Here is a 20,851-nt window from a genome sequence, read left to right on the forward strand (position 1 = left end):
TAGATAACTGTGAGACCTGCTCTGTAAACTCACCCTTTGTTTAGTGTTTGGAAGAGGATAACTTGTCATAACATGATTATTTTTTAGGCCTAAACAAAGATCCCTTCTGTGACTAGATGGCTTCAGCTAGTCTAGCCTACCACATATTCCTGCATAGCCTTCCCCCTCTACACACTTTGCACCGGGTAAACAGGAGGACTGTGTCTGGTCCAGGAGGTTGATCAGCAGAAAGCAAGTGTTTGTTTGCTTTCTCACAAATTTCCACTTAATATACTGTACTGAGTCAAAGCTGGTTTTTAAGGCATGGTGGTAAACGGTACTTTAGTAAAACAGTGGATTTTGTTAAAGGCAGTCTAAATATTTGTTTTATTAAGCAACAGATCATTTCGCTGTATACATGATCAGATTATAATTATTTTTGTTGCTTATTCAGGAGTGAAGTATAATTATGTTGTTGTCTGAAGCCTGGTTTGCTCTTGATTACAAAATTAGACTAACCCAAACTATATTTATGAGATCATCAAATCCAGACTGATGAAGTAGTAAGTACTTGTGTCTGTGCTGGTACATACTACAGCTAGTTTTTACCCATATTGTCCTGGAAGCACTAACCTAACCTGAGCTCATTAATGGTACCAGCTTCTCAAAAGTTAATATCTGCTTCTTCCATTCCCATCTAATTAGATTTATTGGAATATTTGGGGCTTGAAAAAATGACACTGAAAATAAAAATTTGCATATTGATACAAAGGAACAATCCAGGGTGACTTAACATTTTCTTTAACTTAAGTTGGGGAATAATGTGTGGATCTTGATGAAAATAAATAACGGGGTTGGTATCTATGAATTCGTGGGAATCGTATTAAAAATGAGAATCCACAATATCCAGATATTGTAGATCACCATTAAGAATAATAAAACAAATCTGTGTTTATGTAGGTTGTAATCTGTAGACTGATCAGGCTTATCTGAACTTTTACATTTATTCTTCATAGATAAACCAGAAAATCTTTTGGTCCAGTATGTCGTGGTTTGCCGGTAAGTGGATAAAACGGCATTAAGTGGGTTTTTCGCGTTACAAGTCGGTGTTTCCACTAGTGGTGGGAAGAAATACTGGAAGGGCGGGGAGAGGGTTAAATTTGCCACGCCCTCAGGGGGCGTAATGACGTCATTACGCACACATGTTCACACGCTCAGACACAGAGAGACTGACGTTTTTTTTCTCCGAGTGACTTCAGCCACACAACGAGCGATTAAGGAGACGGACCCTGTCTGAAGTAGTCAAAGTAAGTGTTCGAGTCCCTCCTGATTTCATCTGTGTAGCTAGTGTGTAATAAAAAGTTTATTTACAATAACTAGAGTAAATTCACCAGGTAGCCGCCGTATGTCTACAACTGCATTTATATTTTCAGAGAAACCGTACCTGACAAACTTTCCCTCTGAGCTATCGGAACTTTCGATAATATATAACGTTTTAATTAGTTTTAATGTGTTAGTTTTAATGGGTTAATTTTTTTAAGTTCGTAAAGCTAACGTTCGATAAAGTCGTGAATGAGCTTGAGTTTTTAGTTAGGATGTCATTACTACATCGATGTGTATAACATAATAACATGCAGTAGTAATATGTATGATTCATAATAAGCTATCTTGAGTATATATCCAGTGTCTCCACTTTAAACTGTACTTAAACCCACCAAGGGACTCCTCCAGTTAAGTGAATTTCTAACTTGAATACCTACAAAGAGTAAAAGTATGTTTCAGGTCAGACTGATGAAATGTGTAATTCACGTTCATATAGAGCAAAGTAGAAAGAGTTGGGATTTGCAGTAAACATTGGCATAATCTATCGTTTGAATAAATTTGCCTCGATTACATGACAATTCTCCATCTATCCATCCATCTTCCACTTATCTATACCTGGGTTGCCCATAATTCCCCCTCCCCAAACACCTCATCTAACTCGTCCAGGAGGATCCTGAGGCGTTCCCAGGTCAGCTGAGAGTTATAGTTTTTCCAGGGTGTCGTAGGTCTTCCTTGAGGTCTCCTCCCGGTAGGACATGCCCAGAACACCTCCCCAGGGAGGCGTCAAAAGAGGCATCCGAGATAGATACCCACCTCAGCTGGCTACGCTCAATATGGAGGAGCAGCAGCTCTGCTCCGAGCTTCTCCCTGGTGACTGAGCTTCAGAGAAAACTCATTTCAACCTCTTGTATCCAGGGTCTTTTCCTTTTGGTCATGACCCAAAGCTCATGTCCATAGGTGAGAGTAGAAACATAGATTGGCCCAGTAAATAAGAGAGCTTTGTCTTACGACTCAGCTAATTCTTCACCACGACAGACCTATACAACGACTGCATCCACTGCACTGATCCGTTTATAAATCTCACGGTCCGTCCTTCCCTCACTCGTGAAGGAGACCCCAAGATATTTGGGTGCCTGCTTCACCAACCTGGAGCAGACAGTCCACCTTTTTCCATCGAGAACCATGGCCTCGTATTTGGAGGTGCTCATCCTCATCCCCTCTAATCGCATTCAGCTGCAGGCCGCCCCAGTGCACGCTGAAGGTCCAGGTTTGATGAGGCCAACAGGATAATATCATCCACAAAAAGCAGAACCTAGAACACCACGAACCGTCCAGCTATCGATGGAGAGTGTAGAGGTGGTCCACTGTCTGCGACCAGGAAGAAAACCGCATTGTTCCTCCTGATTTCTTACAGCATATTCTACTCCCTACTATTATATAATAATAATAAAAACAGTAAAACCTTTGAATTTTTAAAAAAAATTATTGTGGTCTAGATTGGAGTCGATTGCCATAACCAAGCGCTAATCCATAATGCCATTCAAATAGTAAAACAATGTTTTGTATTCTGCTTTATATACATATTCACCCTGCACCTAGTAAAGGGCTATCTTTCTAATCCATTTGGTGACAAAATTTAAATTTAAATGTCTTATGGAGAAAGACGTCTTACATTGTTGTGTAAAATAATGAGGTTTATTTTAGTCTAGAAACTTTAATTGAGTTAGTCTAGTGTTTATGACAGTTATCACTTACACCAGGGGTTTCAAACTCGTTTTCACCGAGGGCCACATCAGCATAATGGCTGTCCTCAAAGGGCCAGATGTAACTTACAAACGTAACTAAATGTAACTCAAAGTAATGTAAAATAAATGTAACTACTTAATGTTGAATAACCCTCAATTTATTTGTAACTTATTCAAGTTACAAACTTGACAGTGGCACAGAAAATGTTTGCTTATTATAACATACATTTTTGTAATTTGTCAAGTTATGAAACCTACATAACTATCAGTGAAGAACTACACTATCCAAGTGAATGAAGAAAAATAAGATTAAACACAAGTTAGAGCATCAACTTTGTTCAAAACATTTTTGTTAGTTAAAATGTGCTTAATTACTGCATTGTGGGAAATGTTTTTGGTCAAAGCACGCTTTTGACCTATTTATTTTTAGACTGACCTTTTATGCTCTGGCGGGCCACATAAAATGATATGGCGGATCTTGAGTTTGACACATGTGACTTACACAGACCGCTTACTTTGGATTCTCGCAGTAGTTTAAAAAAGGGTTGAATTATGAAATGACAATTTTAGGGGATAAGTCAAACTTTCGTCCTGGTTTTTTCGCCACAGATATTATGGACATTCTATTCTTACAGAAGGTTGATATGCAAGACTGAGTTTGTCCACATGTTGAAATTCATGAATAGAATTCGGTGAGCTGTCACACATGTTGTAACACCTAAAGGTGTGTGTGACTATTGGTTTCTTTATTTTGGTTATTTGCACTTGTTAGTTTTCTCACATTAACGTATTGTATAGATTTTGGTTTGTTCATATCAGTAGCGTGCTCTTTTATTATTATTTTATTATTATTATTATCTTTCTTATTTCTCTGCTTCAATTGGACTTTTGTTTGTTTATGTAGAAGACAGCTAGACAGGAAAAAGGCTGTGAGCTGTACAGAAACAGGCCTGTCGCAAACTGAAAAGAGGGCAAGTAAGAGGATGAACATAAAGATTCAGGGCAACATCCCATTGCCACTGAGCTTTTTAGGCATCATCCCTTTCATAAGATAGGGGTTTTCATACATAATTCTGGACAGCTACTAGAGCAAGGAAAATGTAAGGAAGGAACATTTTCACCTTTCATTTCCTGTTTGTTACATTTTGTTTGCTTCCTGTCATTTTGTTTAATTTTAACTCCAACCTTTTCAGTGACCCACCGACAGAATTTAAAATCTTTGGGGTTGCCAGCGCGTCGAAGGTTCCGGGTTCGACTCAAGTTCTCCGATTTTCTCCCACCTCCAAAACATTCAGACAATAGAGTTTGATCTCACCCGTAAGCTGATACTAAATCAAGCAATATTGCAAAATTCCTAAATTGAGTTATCAGAATGAGTTATACACAGTCCCTGCAGAGGGAAAAATACCATTATTAATGTTAAGCAGAATTCTGACAAGGCCTTGTGGGCTTTAGTGCCAGAATGGCATTGACATGTAGAATGGGTCATATTATGATTTTTTGGTATAATGAGACTGCAGTTGATACCATCAGTCACTGATGTATCATTCATAATTTTGTCCATTATTCTGTAGTAATGTTTAGTTCATTAGTTTTTACTTAACCTGTATTGCACTTTATTTAGAGAGACTAGTGCTTTGTAATAAGCAGGAATATGAATACTAGTGTGGCTCTGTTACATGGAATTGCTTTTTGGCTCTGTTTTGAATTTCCATTGCACTTTCCAGGCCTTATTTCCTTGTTGGAACAGATTTGTCATTTACTTTTAGGGAGTCCAGTGTGACTGGGTTTGTCTCGGTAGGTTAAGCAAAGATAAACCTTTAAAATGTCTCCTCTGTTCATAGGACCTACTCCATGTGTGAGCTTAAATGGAAATTTGGGAAAAACTTTTAGGGCATTTGTGGCTTGGCTTTGCTGCTAACCTCAATGCATTGGCTGCTTTAGAAGGAATTGGGTTGGGCCTGCTGTCCTATTTTATTTATGTTTCAAAATTATAAGAAGCATTGAGGCATTGTTGGGAATGATATTCAGATGGGTAGACCTCAGTCAACAAACAATGGTTGTCATAACTAATCCTTTTTTAGTCTGCACTCATGATCACTGTGTAGACATAAATACTAAAAATCTCCTTTAAGGATTATCTACTTCATGAATCGTCAGGGAGCTGCTAGGATCTGGTTTATACCGTGTTCTGTTTTGTAAGCATTGAATAGAGTTGGCAGGGTATCAGATGTATCTAATGGTCAAGTATGGACAATTATGTAATATTATATATAATTTCAGCCTCAACCATCTTTTGGCAGGTCAGTGCTACAAATAAAAACACAGCTGGAACTCAGCTAAGTTTTTCAGCAAAATATCATACATTATTAACTTCTCTTTGTTTGCATTTAGTTACTCTATGTACAGTATGTAAGATCGGTTATCTTGTTTTGATTTCAGTATCAAATTCATCCAATTGATCATCTAATCTAATGCTGAAGATTTTACTACATGTAGGCAAACATAACTTTGCTGATCTAATTTATTACTGCAGAAGTCCATTAAAATAATGATGTGTCATTTTAATGGAGCAGGTGGTACAGAACCACAGTTTTGTTGTAGAGACCAGGAGCAGAGAGCTGCTTGCCATGTGAGACACAGGGAGTTGTCTACACAGGATATTTTCAGACTTTTCAATAAACACAATGGCCAGTGGTTTTTTCGGTTCCAGTCAAGGAAATGGTCTGGTTGGGTTTATATTTTCTTAAGATTTGTTGGAGCACACGCTGAATCACACTGCAGAGCATTTCATAAAGTGTCCCTCCTCTATGTGTGGTGCTGACTGCTCTACTGGTGTTTTCTCAAGAGACCCTGTTACTCAGAGAAAAATCCCTGCAGTGTAGTCATGAGTGGCCTTACGTAGAGGATGTTGTACGTCTGGCAACCCCACATTTATCTGAATGATATTTGAACTCAAAGCAGATGTCAGTGTAGCATGCCCTGACCGAAATATCAGGGAGTAAACTTGTACAGTTCTTAGCTTGCTTAGAGTGTGAGTCACAATATGATTGTGTTGTCTGTGGTGTGGTTGTATGCAATCAGCCAGACCCATTAAACATGGCTGACTACAATCCTACATTTGGCTTGATGCAATTCATAAAATGGATGATAAAACAATCCTTGTAACCACCAGCATGTTGCTTCTAGTAAACACAGTTGTACGTCTGGCTAGTCGTCTTCTGCTTGTGATGACAATAACACGCCTCACTACATGCTGTCATGGTCTCCACTCAGTCATCATGACTACACCACTTGCTGCTTCTGTGGCGGACTTCCCCTGAACTGACTCTCCATTGTGGTGAGAATTAAACTATATTCTTGAACATAAATGTTCTCAGAGGAATACAGTAGTGTCATAAAACATACATACAGCTGACCAGTTGTTCTCTAAAAAAAAGAACTGTAGTTTTTATCATGTAAATGAAGTTGTTCTCTTAAAAAGTGGGGTTTGGAGCAGAGGGCCATTTCACGAAGCAGGGTTAACAACCCCAAAGTAAAACCTGTGAGTCTGGGTTGACTTAGCCTTAAAATGTAAGCCCAGGGTTTCCGGTTTCGCAAAGTCTGCTCAGGGTTAGTTTTGTTCCACCCATTGTCTTGTCCTGCAGTGAGCAGCCTCTCATCCTTGACCAATGGGATACTTGTCAAATGGACATGCCACGTGCATCTAAAATATGGACTGAGTGTCTGTTTAATGATCAAACCAAACTTCGGTAAAACTCTCCATCAGACAGAACTAGGAAATAAAACAATGTGAGCTGCTGTGTAGGAGGGCGGAGTCAGTGGAAAACCTGGGTTCTGGAGTAAAACCTGCTCCCGACCAGGTTAGCTCCAGAGAGTATGTTACTATGGTAACGAATGCAGAAGTTCAGTTGCCTTGCTTCGTGAAACAGGTTAGGGTTACCCCTCTGACTCTGGGTTAAGTTTCCGGTTTTGTGAAACCGTAAATCCTGGTTTTTCCTGATTTTAGGGTTGAATTACGCAGTTTCCACTAAATTTTCTTTGAAAAAGTACCATAGATTGAGCTGTTTAATACTGTAGAAACATGTCTTTGAAAGTGAATTATAGCTGGTGTTGTTGCTTTATAGATTAAAGTTGTGTTTAATCAAGAATCCAACTGTGAAGATTTTCCTGTGTCCTTGTTCTGTGGCTAACCAATACTATTAAAGAAAGGCTATTTCAAGGCCAGCTCTCATAGTTTTGTTATCTTTTTTCAGTCTTTCATCTGCTCTCTCTGTTTGCGTCATCGCAATGTAACAATCTGATGTCATAATTTAGCCAATGAATTCTGTGTACTTCTCTCTTCCAGACCCGCAGCCATGGCAAAAGGATGCATCACCGTCACCAAGTATTTTCTATTCCTCTTCAACCTTGTCTTCTTTGTAAGTACAGTAGTCACATTTCTTCACCACTGCTTTGTGGCCTTGACTTCCTCTTGATTACCTCAGACAAGTTTGTGTTGCCCCTTCAGGTGAATCAGACACACTAACAGAGTAGAGCCATCTCATGCTTTCTTTATCCTCATTCAGTTTCTTTATCCTCATTCAAATACTGTCAGAAATTAGAGGAAATACAGTAGGAGATGTCATATGACTGCCTGGTCTTAATGGTGGCAGATGGTTTCTGTTTGGTTCCTCCTCTCTTACACTGGCTACAGCATAAAGTTCAGGAGTTGAAATTTCCCCATACTCCTAAAATGGTCCTTGTGAGGATGTCCAGGGTTCTCCAGCGAGACTGCAGCTGTAAACCTGACCCAAACCGTTTGATGTGAACACAACTGGTGTCTAATAGGAAGTGGTTGTGTGTCTGTGTCAGTGTTTGCCCATGTGGGCAGATTAGTGCAGACTAAGAGAAGCCAGGAAGTGGTGGGCTAATGATGGCTGGCGGGAGCTCAACAGTCCTAAATAAACAGGTCTTAACTGGGGCTCTAATGACTGTGGGGTTTGGGGAGTGGTGGTGGTCCAACAGAGCCTCTCATCTATGGATTTTACCCCTACTATAGTGCCCTAAAATGTCTAAACAAGGGCGCTCTTAATTACATAGTTGTTCTGCAGACATAACCCCTTTACAAGGGAAGAGGAGGGAAGGCTGATCATTTTCTGAGGCTTTCAGACGCCAGTGACAAAATGTTCCAGTCTGAAGGTTTATGTTTTTTACTGTCATTCTTCTTCACAGATCTTCGGAGCATTGATCATGGGCTTTGGCCTGTGGATCCTGTTTGATAACCAAAGCTTCATTGCAGTTCTACGTAAGTATTGTAAAACTCACACACGTGTGCAATCCTGCTACCACATCCTGTAGTGATAACACATCAGCAAACAAAATACCTTTTACCCAAGGCAAAGGAAATCAAGACTCGAGATTGTCAAACCCTAAGTACTCGTCAGCATCATTTTCATGAGTTGCATTCCGTTTGAGTCATTTCCAAAGAACCATAAAAAAAATTTGTAACAACTGGAAACGTGACTTACTGATGAAACTTAGCTTCTGCATCATCTCAGAAGCTGCCCTGCAGAAACAGACCGATAAACACATCTGTGGAGATCCAGAGCCTTCAGACAGAGGTGGCAGACTCAAAGCTGTTAAGACATCTCCTGCTGTGTTGTCTTGTGTTGGAAAAAAGCAGCTTCAGACTTTCCGAAGACCTTTATTTTGAACTGTGTCAGCGCCCAGATATGCACAGATAGGATCTCCCACCTTCACAGATGTCACAGTTATTTACATATACTATGTAGTGAAAAACATCCAAAGAGACTAGCACCTGTGTGATAGACAATATGTGTAAGTTAGGTTATCTACTGTGTCAATACAAGAGAAAACGTAAAGAGAGCTGGTCCCACCTTTCCCTTAAAAGAACAGGGAGCCACAGGTGGGAACTTCATCATAAATCTTGTAATAGATCAGTATTCAGCCGAGATGGAGCATGACTGTGAGCACCAGTAAAGTCTTCCAACATTTGCTTTTTTTTTCTCCAGCTTTCTTATCTGCCATCTTAATATGTATGAAGTCAAATACAGCCTTTTTTTCCCTGTGGGAGATGACTGTTTGACATATTTGGTAATGTTACGTCTGATTATGTGTTAATAGCACCTATAAATTTGTCATTTTGAAAAAACTATAAAAATCAACTGGTCTTTAAGAGACAATATTTCCTAGATTGAATATCTTTTCTTAACATGAACATTTATTTAGTTAATTGAATCAATCACAAAATATTTTGAGTTTTTTTTCAGAAAAAAATGTCAAATGTTTTCAAATCCCAGTTTCTCAAACTCTCATCTCTTATTTTTATTGCTGGCTATGGTTGATGAGATAAAACAGATTATCTTAAGACTTTGTTTTGACTGCTGGTATTGTGGTTTCCTCTTAAAAAAATCTTATTGATCATGAAATAATTAGCAGATGGATGATGGTGAACAAAATTGGAAGTAATCTTGTATTTGCAGTCCAGATCTTAAAACAGTGTTCTGATGAGGCAGGCTGATCTCTGTGGGCCAATCAGAGGAGGAACAGCCTATATTTAGGCTGGAGTTCTTTGCTGCTTTTACTGATGATTGGTGAAAAGGATGGGGTCTAGATGGGGTCCTACCAGAACAGGCCTGTCCTTCTTTGGCACATATTTTTGTCATTGAGTTCATGACTCAGTGAGGAATCACTTCAAGGCTATACAGAGCTGAGTTTACTCTCCCATCAGGGATCCAGAACATAAAGACAGCATAGCATCCATCAGCCCTGCTAGCTCCAGTCCTATTGTTATGATAATCCAGCTGTTCCTCCAGAGATAGCAGAGATCCTGCTTCACTGATGCCCTGAGGATATCCCATCCTATATAGGGCTTGATGACCTTTTCTCCTGGATATATTTCTGTTTGTACAAAGGATGGATGAACCACAGCTCCTCCCTCGCTCCTTGGATTTTTAAACTCATTGGAAATCTCCTACTGCCCGGGAGAGGAATGTGAAGCAGCGCTGCATGCAGCCGTTTATTGACTCTGTGTGTTCCCCTCAGAAGTTGTACCTTTGCCTGACCATACACAGGATCTGTGTGTTTTCAGATACCATTCTTCACATGTTATATTAATAGAGGCCTCCGCAGCTGTAACAATGACCTCAGGCAAGTGGGACTTTGGGACTGTTTTCATTTTAAGCCCCATTATTTTTGTTAAAAGGGCATCTTCCTGTCAGTTCACAGTGCTCTGTGTTAATACAGTGCTTTAAATCAGTGGTACCATGTATGGAGGGTAATATGTTGGCACTTAATAAAATACTGTTTACCCTGTGTTTAAACAAATTCCAGCTTTAAAAAAGAGCCAAAGAGATGGACCCCAAAGCTGAGTTTGGAAATATACTGAAGATAATTTGTAAATCTTTCCAACGTCATGAAGAGAGGAAAGAGAACTTAGCCAGAATTCTTTTTTTCGAGTGGGATGAGGCCGCTTCATCTCGGGAGATTCAACGACATTTCTATACAGATGTTTACATTTTAACTTGGTACATACGGTCAACCGTGACTTTTCTTCTTGCTGAATGTGTGGCTCTGGTGATGTTTATAGAAGGGCTTGTTGCACCAAACCCCCCTTCTCCCTCAGCCGCTTTATTGAAGGGCAGCATAATTCTTGCCTGTTTAAATGGAAAGTTCCACGGAAACCACCCAGGGAACTATTTTAGAATATCTAGCAGAAACCTACATGGAAATATGCCATATTACACAACAGCACAGCACAGCAACCACACATGCTGACTTCAGAAAAGGTGTGTGTGTGTGTCTGTGTGTGTCTGTGTGTGTGTGTGAGCACAGATGATAGTTCCATTGATAGAGATGGCTGTAAAACAAGAGTGTGTTCCACTGAAGCTTTGACCTCAACACCTGGCAGAGTCTGAGCTAATAGGAATAACAACTGTAAAGTAAAAGTCTCGCTGACTGTTACATGAATGGTACTAATTATGCATGAAAGGTTATATCTGTAGCCAACTATCTTAAGTGAACTGTTTCAATTAAAACTTTTCATTTTGCGGTTACTTTTATGTTACATGACTTTTACACTGATTACAGAGTGTGTTCCTGCTGGAACAAGTGTTCCATTAATCAGCTGCATACAGACAAACTTCCAAATATCAATTCTACCTTTCACAAATAACAATCATAGACCAGCTTGCGTGCATCTTTTACATGGGTTAAATGTTATTCATAAATATAAATGTTACGCATCTTATTAAGTTCTCCTGGTCACAGGAGCTGCTGGTGTGTAAACTTGTTGACATCTGTTACTTGACTATAATAACATGCTTCAACTGACTGCTGGATATAGAACATACACTGTTCTTGTCTGCCTCCATTTAAATGCTGCCCTGTAGCCACATGGACACTCTGCTTACACTGACATATTTTTAACTTTCAATTACTCTCAACCCACCATCTCATGCACTACTCTGCTAGCCTGTGTAGAACCTGTGTTCCATGTACATGTAAAGATGTCTGCATCTTTTGTGGACTGATTGTAAATGAGCATCTTGCTGCACCACGCAACAAAAAAATGTTCTGGCAGTAGGTTTTTATCCAAACGGAAGTAATTCAACTATGGTGAAAGTTTTGGTCAATTAAATGTCAAAAAACAATGAAAAAACAACAGGTTACCAAAAAACAGGTTCTCTGGCTTCCTTCCACCTCCATAAACATTGAAGTTTAGGTGAACTGGTCATGCAGATTGTCCGTAGATGTTAGTATGAGTGGTTATTTGTCTTTACGGCCCCTCAATGAGCTGGTGTCTTGTCTGGGGTGTACCCAACCTTTCGCCCATAGCCAGCTGAGATAGGCTCCAGTAGATCTGTGACCCAGAAGGCGGTTAAGTAGCTGCAGACAGACGAGTGTGATCGCCTCGGCTACAAGAAGATGGATGGATGTATAATATGGAACTTAGAAAGGCAGTAAATACTCTCTTTTGAGAGTAATCATGAGATGGTTGAATGAATAATTGATTAAACATCAGATTGATCGGTTGAAATGTCGTGCAATTTTTTTTTTAATGCTTTGAATACTGTGATGTTTCTAGTTCCGTTCTGCATGTCCGTTCACTGAATTTACTGACTGAATTGCATCATTGCTGCAGATTAGCAGTTCATGCTAAATCTCTGATGGCTCAGGCTGGTTGGGTTAGTGCAGGAATGCTTGGAGTTGGAGCCGTTTCACAAAGCTCACATTCTGGGACCCTGAGCAGACTGACTCCCTGGAGCTCCTCCAGACCCGTGTAACAGACAGCTACATCATGGCTCCAGTCTATCGTCTCTCCAACCTTCCACTCTTCTCTTTCAGTCTTTGTACTCTCCTAAGGAGTTCTAGTGCTCTACACACCAAGAGAGACGTCATTTAATCTCACCAGATCTCTCTGGTGGCCTGTTAAACTAATATTGTGCGGTAAAAATGTAGAATGCTTGCAAATACATCTGCTTTGTCTTGTGTTTGACTCCCTCCCTCCATCTCTATGAAAATGGCTTTGCATTTTTTTTCCCAGACATGTAGACTGTGCTAATGAACGTCTTTGAGTTGGTGTGAATGATGTTAACGGTAAAAGTATGTTTATGTCTGTTATCCTCAGAGGAGTCATCGGACACGGTGAAAGTGGCTTCCTACATTCTCATCGGAGTGGGCTCCTTGTCGATGGCCATGGGCTTCTTTGGCTGCATCGGAGCCATCTACGAGATCCGTTGTCTGCTGGGTCTGGTGAGGAAGCTCCAGCACTATCATCATACAGCGTGGTCTATTTTTGAGAGAGGCAGACATAATGACTTAGTCGATACACAGAGATGAGGCACATTGAAACTAGACATGCATTTAAAAGTCATGTTAGGACCTTGCCATAGCTTTGTTGTTACCACACAGGAAGCTAATGGTCTGTATGACAGAGAAAATTAATAGCTTTAATTTTCTTCTCTCTAATTGTGGAATCTCTAACAAAGGCATTCAATGCCCCCCAAAATAGTACTTAACCCTCAGTAATGGCAAGTTCAGTTACAATTTCTACCAACTGTTTGAAGTTCCTGCACTCTTATTTCTAGCATGAAACATTCACTTAGAAGCATCTGCTTGAGATCTCCTGGGTGAGAGCCTACAACAGATTTCTGCTGACAGTAAAGCGCTTTTGTCCTCCTGCTTATGTGTGAACTGGGGGCTCACAGCTTGTGTGGATTTACAGATGGAAGGAGGGTGACAAGGATAAAAGATGTAGGAGGTGCATGGGGGTGGGGGTGGGTGCATAACCTCCACAGTGTTAAACCTGTTTGTGGTCAACTGAAAAACGGCGTTGACCTACTTCTCCCTGTGACAGTGACCAGCTGGCAGAGAACCCCATAACACTCACACACACACGCACGCACGCACGCACACACACACACACACACACACACACACACACACACACACACACACACAGCACTAATGTACTCAGGGAGAGAACAGATGAAGCCATGATGGATATTTAATGGCTGTTAAAGACTCTAACATCTGATTCATGACAAACTGAGGTCAAACCAACATACTGTATCTGTGTTATTTCTTTTCCTTTCATTTAATAATGTGGGATTTTCCAACCTGCCATAAAAACAATCTTTGACCATGACATATTTTAACTTGATGGTAAGCATGTTATTATACATGTGAGGTGTGTTTATGTTCACCTGGTGGATTTACGCCCAATATTCATTGTCGCCCTGTTTGGTATGCTTAACTGCCAAAATTAATGCTGGTTAAAAGTCACTGGTTACTAGTTGGAATAGGATTAACTAAAAGTGTCATATTTTTTTCATTTGTGGAATTACTAATATACTACAATATACTAATAATTTAATGCAGAGCTTACATCACACATGAGCTGACTGCTATTTAAAGGTTAGCATTACTACTGTTAATAACACTAGTCTGCTTTGTGATGACAGCTGATAGGTGAACAATCTGTTGATGGTTATTGTATTGAGTCCAAATCAAGCAACGTTTCATTATTTAATGCGTTACTGGTTATTTCCATTTGCAGTAAATGCTAGGATCTCAACAAATGTGGGAATTAACCCAGTTATAAATGTTGTTGGGCAGGACTGGTTTTACCTGTTTTATGTTGAGCGCTGCCAGTTTCCAACTGGGATACTTTGAAAGCAAAACTGTGACTGAATCGTAACAGTATAATCATTATATTAAATAATGACTGTAATCATTATTCTGACATTTTTCTTCGTCTCCCACAGTACTTCACCTGCCTACTGCTCATCCTCATTGCACAGATCACAGCTGGAGTTCTCATTTACTTCCAAAGAGATCGGGTAAAATATACTTTGTTCAGTTTTCTCTGAATAATCTGTCCTCTTGTCTCAGCAGTGTATTTTTAAGTCTTCAGTTTATTCCTTGTTTTACTGCCTTTCCAAATTTGATCTTTTTATTACCCCTGTGGCCTTTTCGTCTCAGGCCCTTTTCCTCCCACCAGCCCTCGTCCCACTGGTAGAGGCAGGACTATTGGTTGTACCACCCCCACCCCCTTCAGCTGTGATTTGTTGGATTTAGAATCTTTGGATTTAGATTTAGCCAAACCCACTAAGAGATACCCCTGCAAACACAGTTTAATACCTCCACAAACAGAAAGTGGCAGAATGTCAATGATTGATGTGTCAGCGGAAGCTGGTAGGAAGTAAATTGAGAAAAAATGGAGTGAGGGAGATGTTTGAAGTCTGTAGAGGGTGTAGAGAGCTGATTCTCTAATGGGAGCTTTCCACTGAATTCACTCTCTAGGTTTTTGTTGAGCAAAAAATATACATTAGTTACCAGTTAAGGTAATTAGTGAACAGTTTATTGCTAAATCCCATTTAGACTGTAAATATCACCTCATTGACAGAAACCAAGTGTCTGTTGAAACAATGTCCCCCCAGGATGAGATCACCCACTCAGTTTTAATCTAGTCAACCAAACTGAAATGTAATGATAATCAGACTTTAAATACAAATATTTATATTCAATATTTAATACTCTTGTCAGACAGGTCCCAACAAACCAGCTGCTGTATCAGCACTGTCTCTAGAATCAATGATGTGGAACATTCCTGGTGTTGTTGTCTTGTTCAGATGAATATTCTGCCTATTAAGCTAGGTAAACAATTTCAAGGCCATGTGGATTCAAAAACTGTCATAATATTACACAACATTATTCTCCTCAGGAACCTGCGTTGTAAAGAAGTTAAAAGACAGTTTATTGAGTGATGCACTGTCAAGTAAGACCAATAAAATACATAGTGCATATCAAGCCAAATCCAAACCTGAAATAAAAATGAAATTTACAGCCTATATGAGGCAGATGCCAAATAGGAAATGCATCAAAATATTACATGCCAGTTGTATGTTAGGTCTGTGGAGCATTTGTGTCTTTGTGTGATTCAACATCCTTCAAGCTCAAGAATACAGTGTAAATGGGACACAAACAGAGGTGATTTTGTCCTTGACAGCTTGTTCTGTTAGATATGAGATATAACAAAATAAGAGAATAAACTCAACAGAAGAATCAGCCAAATGTGTTTGAGCCACGTGTGTGTAAGGAGTGTTGTGTTTGTACAGACCAGCTTCTCCGACCGGTTCTGTACTTTGAACATGACCATTTCTACATGTAAAATTCCCTCCCTTCCTTTTGTAAAGGCCATTCATGTTGCACTCAGGATAGGCGGAGGCTGTTGTTATCCATTCAGCTGTGAGCCTTCCAGCATGTATGTGTGTGTGCACTCGTGTATGTATTTGTGCACGTGCTCTCTTAGAGGTGAGTTAAGGCTTACCACAGGGCAGGGTGGTGCCCTTTTCCCAGAATAGGGTAAGGCGGTCAGTCCTCCTGTGGAGCTCTGAAGTCAAAATACTGCTGCAGCTCTGTGGTCTGACTTGTCAACACAGCTCTTACTAACATGTGTTTGAGCAATATTTCATCATAGCCTAGGATTTCATTAGGATATACCACCTGAGGTGCAGCCCTAATAAAATATCAGTGGATTATATGGATTGCATGCTTGTGTTAGTTTTTCTTGCCTACTTCAAAGATTTTATATGTACTTGATTGCTGCCATCACCATGGAGGGTGGTTGCTTGGTTGGTTGGCAGGTTGGTTGAGTTGGCAGGTTGGATGGCAGGCTGCTTGGTTGGATTGTAGTTTGGTTGGTTGGTTGGCAGATTTATTAGCAGGATTAGGACGGAATAAATTTCCACAATCCTTGATGGAAGGATGACGCTCGGGCCAGGAAAGAACCTTCTAAATGTCACTGACCTGGATAAAATTTTTCATTTCCAGCATTTTCCTAATTACACACAAATTGCCGAGCTGATTTCCACAAGATGTTGTGGTGGGTTAGGGTGTGGGCCAGGCAGACTAAACAGGCTAAACATGGGTAGGATCATTCAGCCTTATCGAGGTAATATGTATGAATGGATGCTTTTCTAGTTGACGGCGTCTTCTCATCTTTTTTCCAGCTAAAGTATGAGATGTCAAACATCATCAGGGGAATGATTATCAACTACACTGGCCAGAACCGGACCACGGAGCACACCTGGGACTACATTCAGAGAACGGTTAGTTGACTCTGGTTGACTGGGTTTGCACAAGACATACAAGTCCTTACTGTTTTCTCTTCCTCCATGTCTTTATTAACTATAATTTTCACTTTGATTGCCTAAGTTTAAATCAGATAGTGAACTAGAAATGCTCACTCACTGAACCAGTGGATCTGCTATCATAGGTGTGTTTTAATTACATGTCTTTTATCATTGAATTCAATGCCTGAACCTGTGCTATTGTTTTTGTATATTAATTTTCACTCCATCCATCCCCTCCCTCTCTTTTTATCCTATCTGAATATTGATCTTGTCTCTCGTTCGAATCACCAGATGCAGTGTTGTGGATGGACCGGTCCCGGCAACTGGTCTGAGAACATTGCGATCAGGAACAGTTCACTGAGCCTCTATTCATGTTCCTGTCGGAACGAGTCTCTTCCTGGCTCGGACATCAAATATGTCGGCCTGTGTGAGCACCTGTCTGCAGATCCCCCCGTCTATGAAACGGTACAAAAAATCCTAATTCCTGGTTTGACACTCGGATAGTAAATCATTTTGAAACTAATGTTTCTGAATGAACTGATTCAGCCAACAGCTTCACAGGTTCAATGGGAAGGCCTTGGCGTCTGCATCACTCTGATGAACAAAGATTATTTTTTGGGAATTTATTCCCTCGATGCAGAATTTTACTTTTTCCAGTACTGAGTATGGTTCATGATCAGCCATGATCTGTTCAGCATGCAGACACTTCTCACATCAGGCAGTTTCCTTTATTCACAACATCTTTGAAGGTCCCATATTGTGCTTTTTTTAGTTCATGTCATTCAGCTGCCAGATGTCCAACTACACTATATTTCAAATGTCTTTCCCCAAATTGATCTGTGGTCCTCAATATTTTTGATTGAAGACAGAAACACACAGTGTTTGCAAATGGAACAGAAATCAGTGGAGAAGACAACCGATGATTACCTACAGGAGGTAATTAAAGCTGTGTTTTCCAGCAATCGTCACAGACAATGAGAGATCGCTAACCACACTGGGGAGCTAAGCTAACACAGTCTAATGAAACATGGGATGTTATCTGTTAGACTGCGTTAGCTTAGCTCCCCGGTGTTGTTAGCCAGCGTTCTCTCGTTGTCCGTGACGATTGTCAGGAAACACAACTTTAATGACCTCCATAATGATTGTCTCATCCACTGATTTCTATCCCATTTGCAAGCACTGTATGTTTTTCCACAAATCCTCCGCAATGTTTACCGGCCGGTGTCAGTTTGATCAGCCATCTAGTGTTTACCCAATGGGCCACAAGTAACATTCAGATGACTGAGAGAGCAGCTCCACACTTAGGGTGGGAAAATTAACAGTTATATCATGAAAAACATGAGAAAAAGAAGAGAGAAATACATCGTGACAAAGTTACTGAACATCGAAAAATTTCCAGACTACGGTAGGTGTGAGTGGACTGTAGAGCACGCGTGTTCACATGACGCATGTAAACAAGGGGCCTGTAGGAGTGTGGTTGATAGAGAGACCTCAGAGCCCCCCCCCCCCATTTAAAAGAAGCGTCTGGAGTGATTTGATCAATATTCAATCAAAGATATTGAGGACCACAATCACAAGGATTCTGCTTGTGAAGTAAATACTCATCGTGCAAATGCTCCAGGATGTTACAACTGATGTTCAGGAATGTGAATCACTGCCAGCAGAGCTGAATCTGAAGCCTGAGCGGTGTTACTTCAGCTGCTGGGATGTAATAAACCCTCTACCTCCATCTGCTACATGAGCCTGTTTGACTGGTGTCAGTCACTGGACTTTAACACAGCTGAGGGGTGTCGTGTGTTCTTTGTGATTCGTTCAAAAACCAGGAAACATCTATTGTGATGTTTGGTCCGAATGTTTCAGAAACATTATCTTCGTTCTCTCTCTTCAGTTGTCTTCAACGCGGCTAAGCCGTGTTGTTCTTCCTCTCATACAATCATTCCAAAGCTAACAGTCGTGTTTTGAAGGTTTTTGTCCGGCTGGGATCACATAGCCATTCATCTCCCCTCTGCATGACCTGTAACCCCCTCTTTCCACGTCTCTCTTAACCTTCCTCTGTTTCGTCCTCTGTTTTTTTCTCTTAGGGCTGCATGAGCAAAGTGGAGAAATGGTTTCTGGACAACTGTGGAGTTATTCTGGGAATCTGTGTCGGTGTGGCATTTGTGGAGGTTTGTATGGTTTCTGCACCGTTACTGTTCATACTGTCAGTAACTCAACCTCTTTGACACATCTCTGTCTTCATACCCCATCCTTTAGCTAAGGCAGGTCAAAGGAAACAGATTCACTAAATTACTCACAGTGTTTGTGATGCATGTCGCTTAAAAGTTAAATGGAATGTTTCCATTGGAGACATTCAAATATAGCACATCAGCGTGCATTAAATAGTGGAACCCCTGGGAAGTCAGTTTTTCTGTAATACTATATTTGAATTTTAGTGCAGTCCTTTGAAAACACAGTACAAACAGTAAAACAACAGGAAGACGGCTCTCGTTTTATCTGCTGCCATTAGTCTAACGTTATGACAGAAGGTCTGTAACACATGGAGAACACTTCTGTCTGTTTAAGATTAAAGACACTTTACTGTTTAATTGGACAGAAAGTGGTGACTTTATCGGCAGTTGTAGGAAAATCTTTTGGAAACTCTTTAATTTGGTTTCCATTTGTAATTAAAGACTTGGTGCTTTTATCCCTTCTCGTGTTCGACCAGATCTAATCTTTCTTATTTTAATGTAAACTAATGAGGGACAAAAGGTCGTCTAAATGGTTACAGCAAGAAATAAAAGACAGCGAGAACTCTCCAACAGGATTATGATGCTCCTACCCTTGTCTAATGTTCACAATGAAAGCTGCTGTTTGTGCACAGTGGGACTCCAAGTGAACGGGTGAATGTTTGACATTGTTTGTTGTGCTTATTCAAACACAACAAGGCCACACCTCCATTGTCATCTTCCACATTTTTATTTCTTTTTTGTTTGAGTTTAGACTGGTTCTCCAACACAATGTCATCTTATCACTTCTTTTGTGCAATGTTTTAATTCTGATGTGAGTTTTTGTCTCACAACATTTGCATTCACTTTACCTTTTTTAGAAATTTCAACTAGATTGGGATTTAATTTGCATGGAACCACCTAATTTTAATATATATTTGAATTCTTTCTCCACATTTGTATTTTTTTAAATTCTTTTTTTTTGTCTTGTCTGCATGTATTCTCACAGTTTAACCCCATAAAAGGGGGGTCAACCTTTTATGAGATCAATGATTATTTTAGTCTTGCAGCAAAATCTTTTATACATATTTAATGTGTGCATGTGACCATCACCAGTCCTCTCTGGGAACTGAATCGACAGTCTTTATTAGAATTTCCTATTGTGAGTCAGAAAGGTAAGTGCTGCACCCCTGTGAGTTAAGGGGGAAAGCAAAAGGAGACAGAGAGAGAACACAAACAAGGTAGTGGATAGACAGGCAATGCTGTTGGAGTGAAAAAGGTTTAGGCTGTTTTATCAAATCTTAGAACTGATACCTTAATACCAATGTTATAAAACACCAGATTAGTGGGGGTCCACTTTTGTATTTTAAAATGAGAGCTCCACTGCTGAAGTTTCAACTCTGATAGCTGACATCTTTATTTCCTGCAGCTCCTCGGGATGATTCTGTCCATGTGTCTGTGCAAGAATGTCGTCCAGGAAGATTATGCCAAAGTCCCGAAATACTGAAGACTGATCCAGCCCCACATCACACAGATGGACGCCTCGTCCTCTCCTTCGTGTCACGTTCTTATGAACACACTCAAATCAAGACAGCTGTTCTTCTCCTGCCACTGCAGCTGTGCAAATGTTTCACACCCCATGCCCCTATTCCACACACACAGACACACACACACACACACACACACACCACACACACACACTTTTCAGTTTAGCTGAACACACTTGTTGGACTCATGTCACGACTCAGTTACCATTATTGTCTTATCACTAAGAAAATTATGAAAATTTCCACACTGTGGGACGAATAAAGGATGATCTTTTATCCTGTATATTACTATGTTTTAGAAGACGTGTTCCTGTAAATTGTTCAGTGGAATCCTTGTAGTTTAAGATTCTTTGCAAACATCCTTGTTCGTGTTGTTTTCCTTGGCTGACCTCAGTGAAGCGCTGAACATGATA

General features: G+C 40.2%; 1 protein-coding gene across 1 annotated transcript; it reads left to right on the forward strand.

Moving 5' to 3' along the window:
* Window positions 1–1,188: 1,188 nt before the first annotated feature.
* LOC137593680 (CD82 antigen-like) lies at window positions 1,189–20,714 on the forward strand. The gene is made up of 9 exons (XM_068312607.1): window positions 1,189–1,286; window positions 7,396–7,468; window positions 8,262–8,334; window positions 12,679–12,803; window positions 14,318–14,392; window positions 16,565–16,663; window positions 16,979–17,152; window positions 18,769–18,852; window positions 20,321–20,714. Exons 2-9 carry the CDS (start codon window positions 7,406–7,408, stop codon window positions 20,396–20,398), a joined length of 771 nt encoding a protein of 256 aa, XP_068168708.1. The 5' UTR covers window positions 1,189–1,286; window positions 7,396–7,405; the 3' UTR covers window positions 20,399–20,714.
* Window positions 20,715–20,851: the final 137 nt, after the last annotated feature.

Source organism: Antennarius striatus, chromosome 4 (genome assembly GCF_040054535.1).
Source record: "Antennarius striatus isolate MH-2024 chromosome 4, ASM4005453v1, whole genome shotgun sequence".
In the NCBI taxonomy this organism is placed as follows: domain Eukaryota; kingdom Metazoa; phylum Chordata; class Actinopteri; order Lophiiformes; family Antennariidae; genus Antennarius; species Antennarius striatus.

Coding starts and splice junctions, on each gene's coding strand:
- LOC137593680 (XM_068312607.1), top strand. CDS start 7,406: ATGGCAAAAGGATGCATCACCGTCACCAAGTATTTTCTATTCCTCTTC. Junction 14,393..16,564: donor TTTACTTCCAAAGAGATCGG/GTAAAATATACT, acceptor TCTTTTTTCCAG/CTAAAGTATGAGATGTCAAA. Junction 16,664..16,978: donor GGGACTACATTCAGAGAACG/GTTAGTTGACTC, acceptor TCGAATCACCAG/ATGCAGTGTTGTGGATGGAC.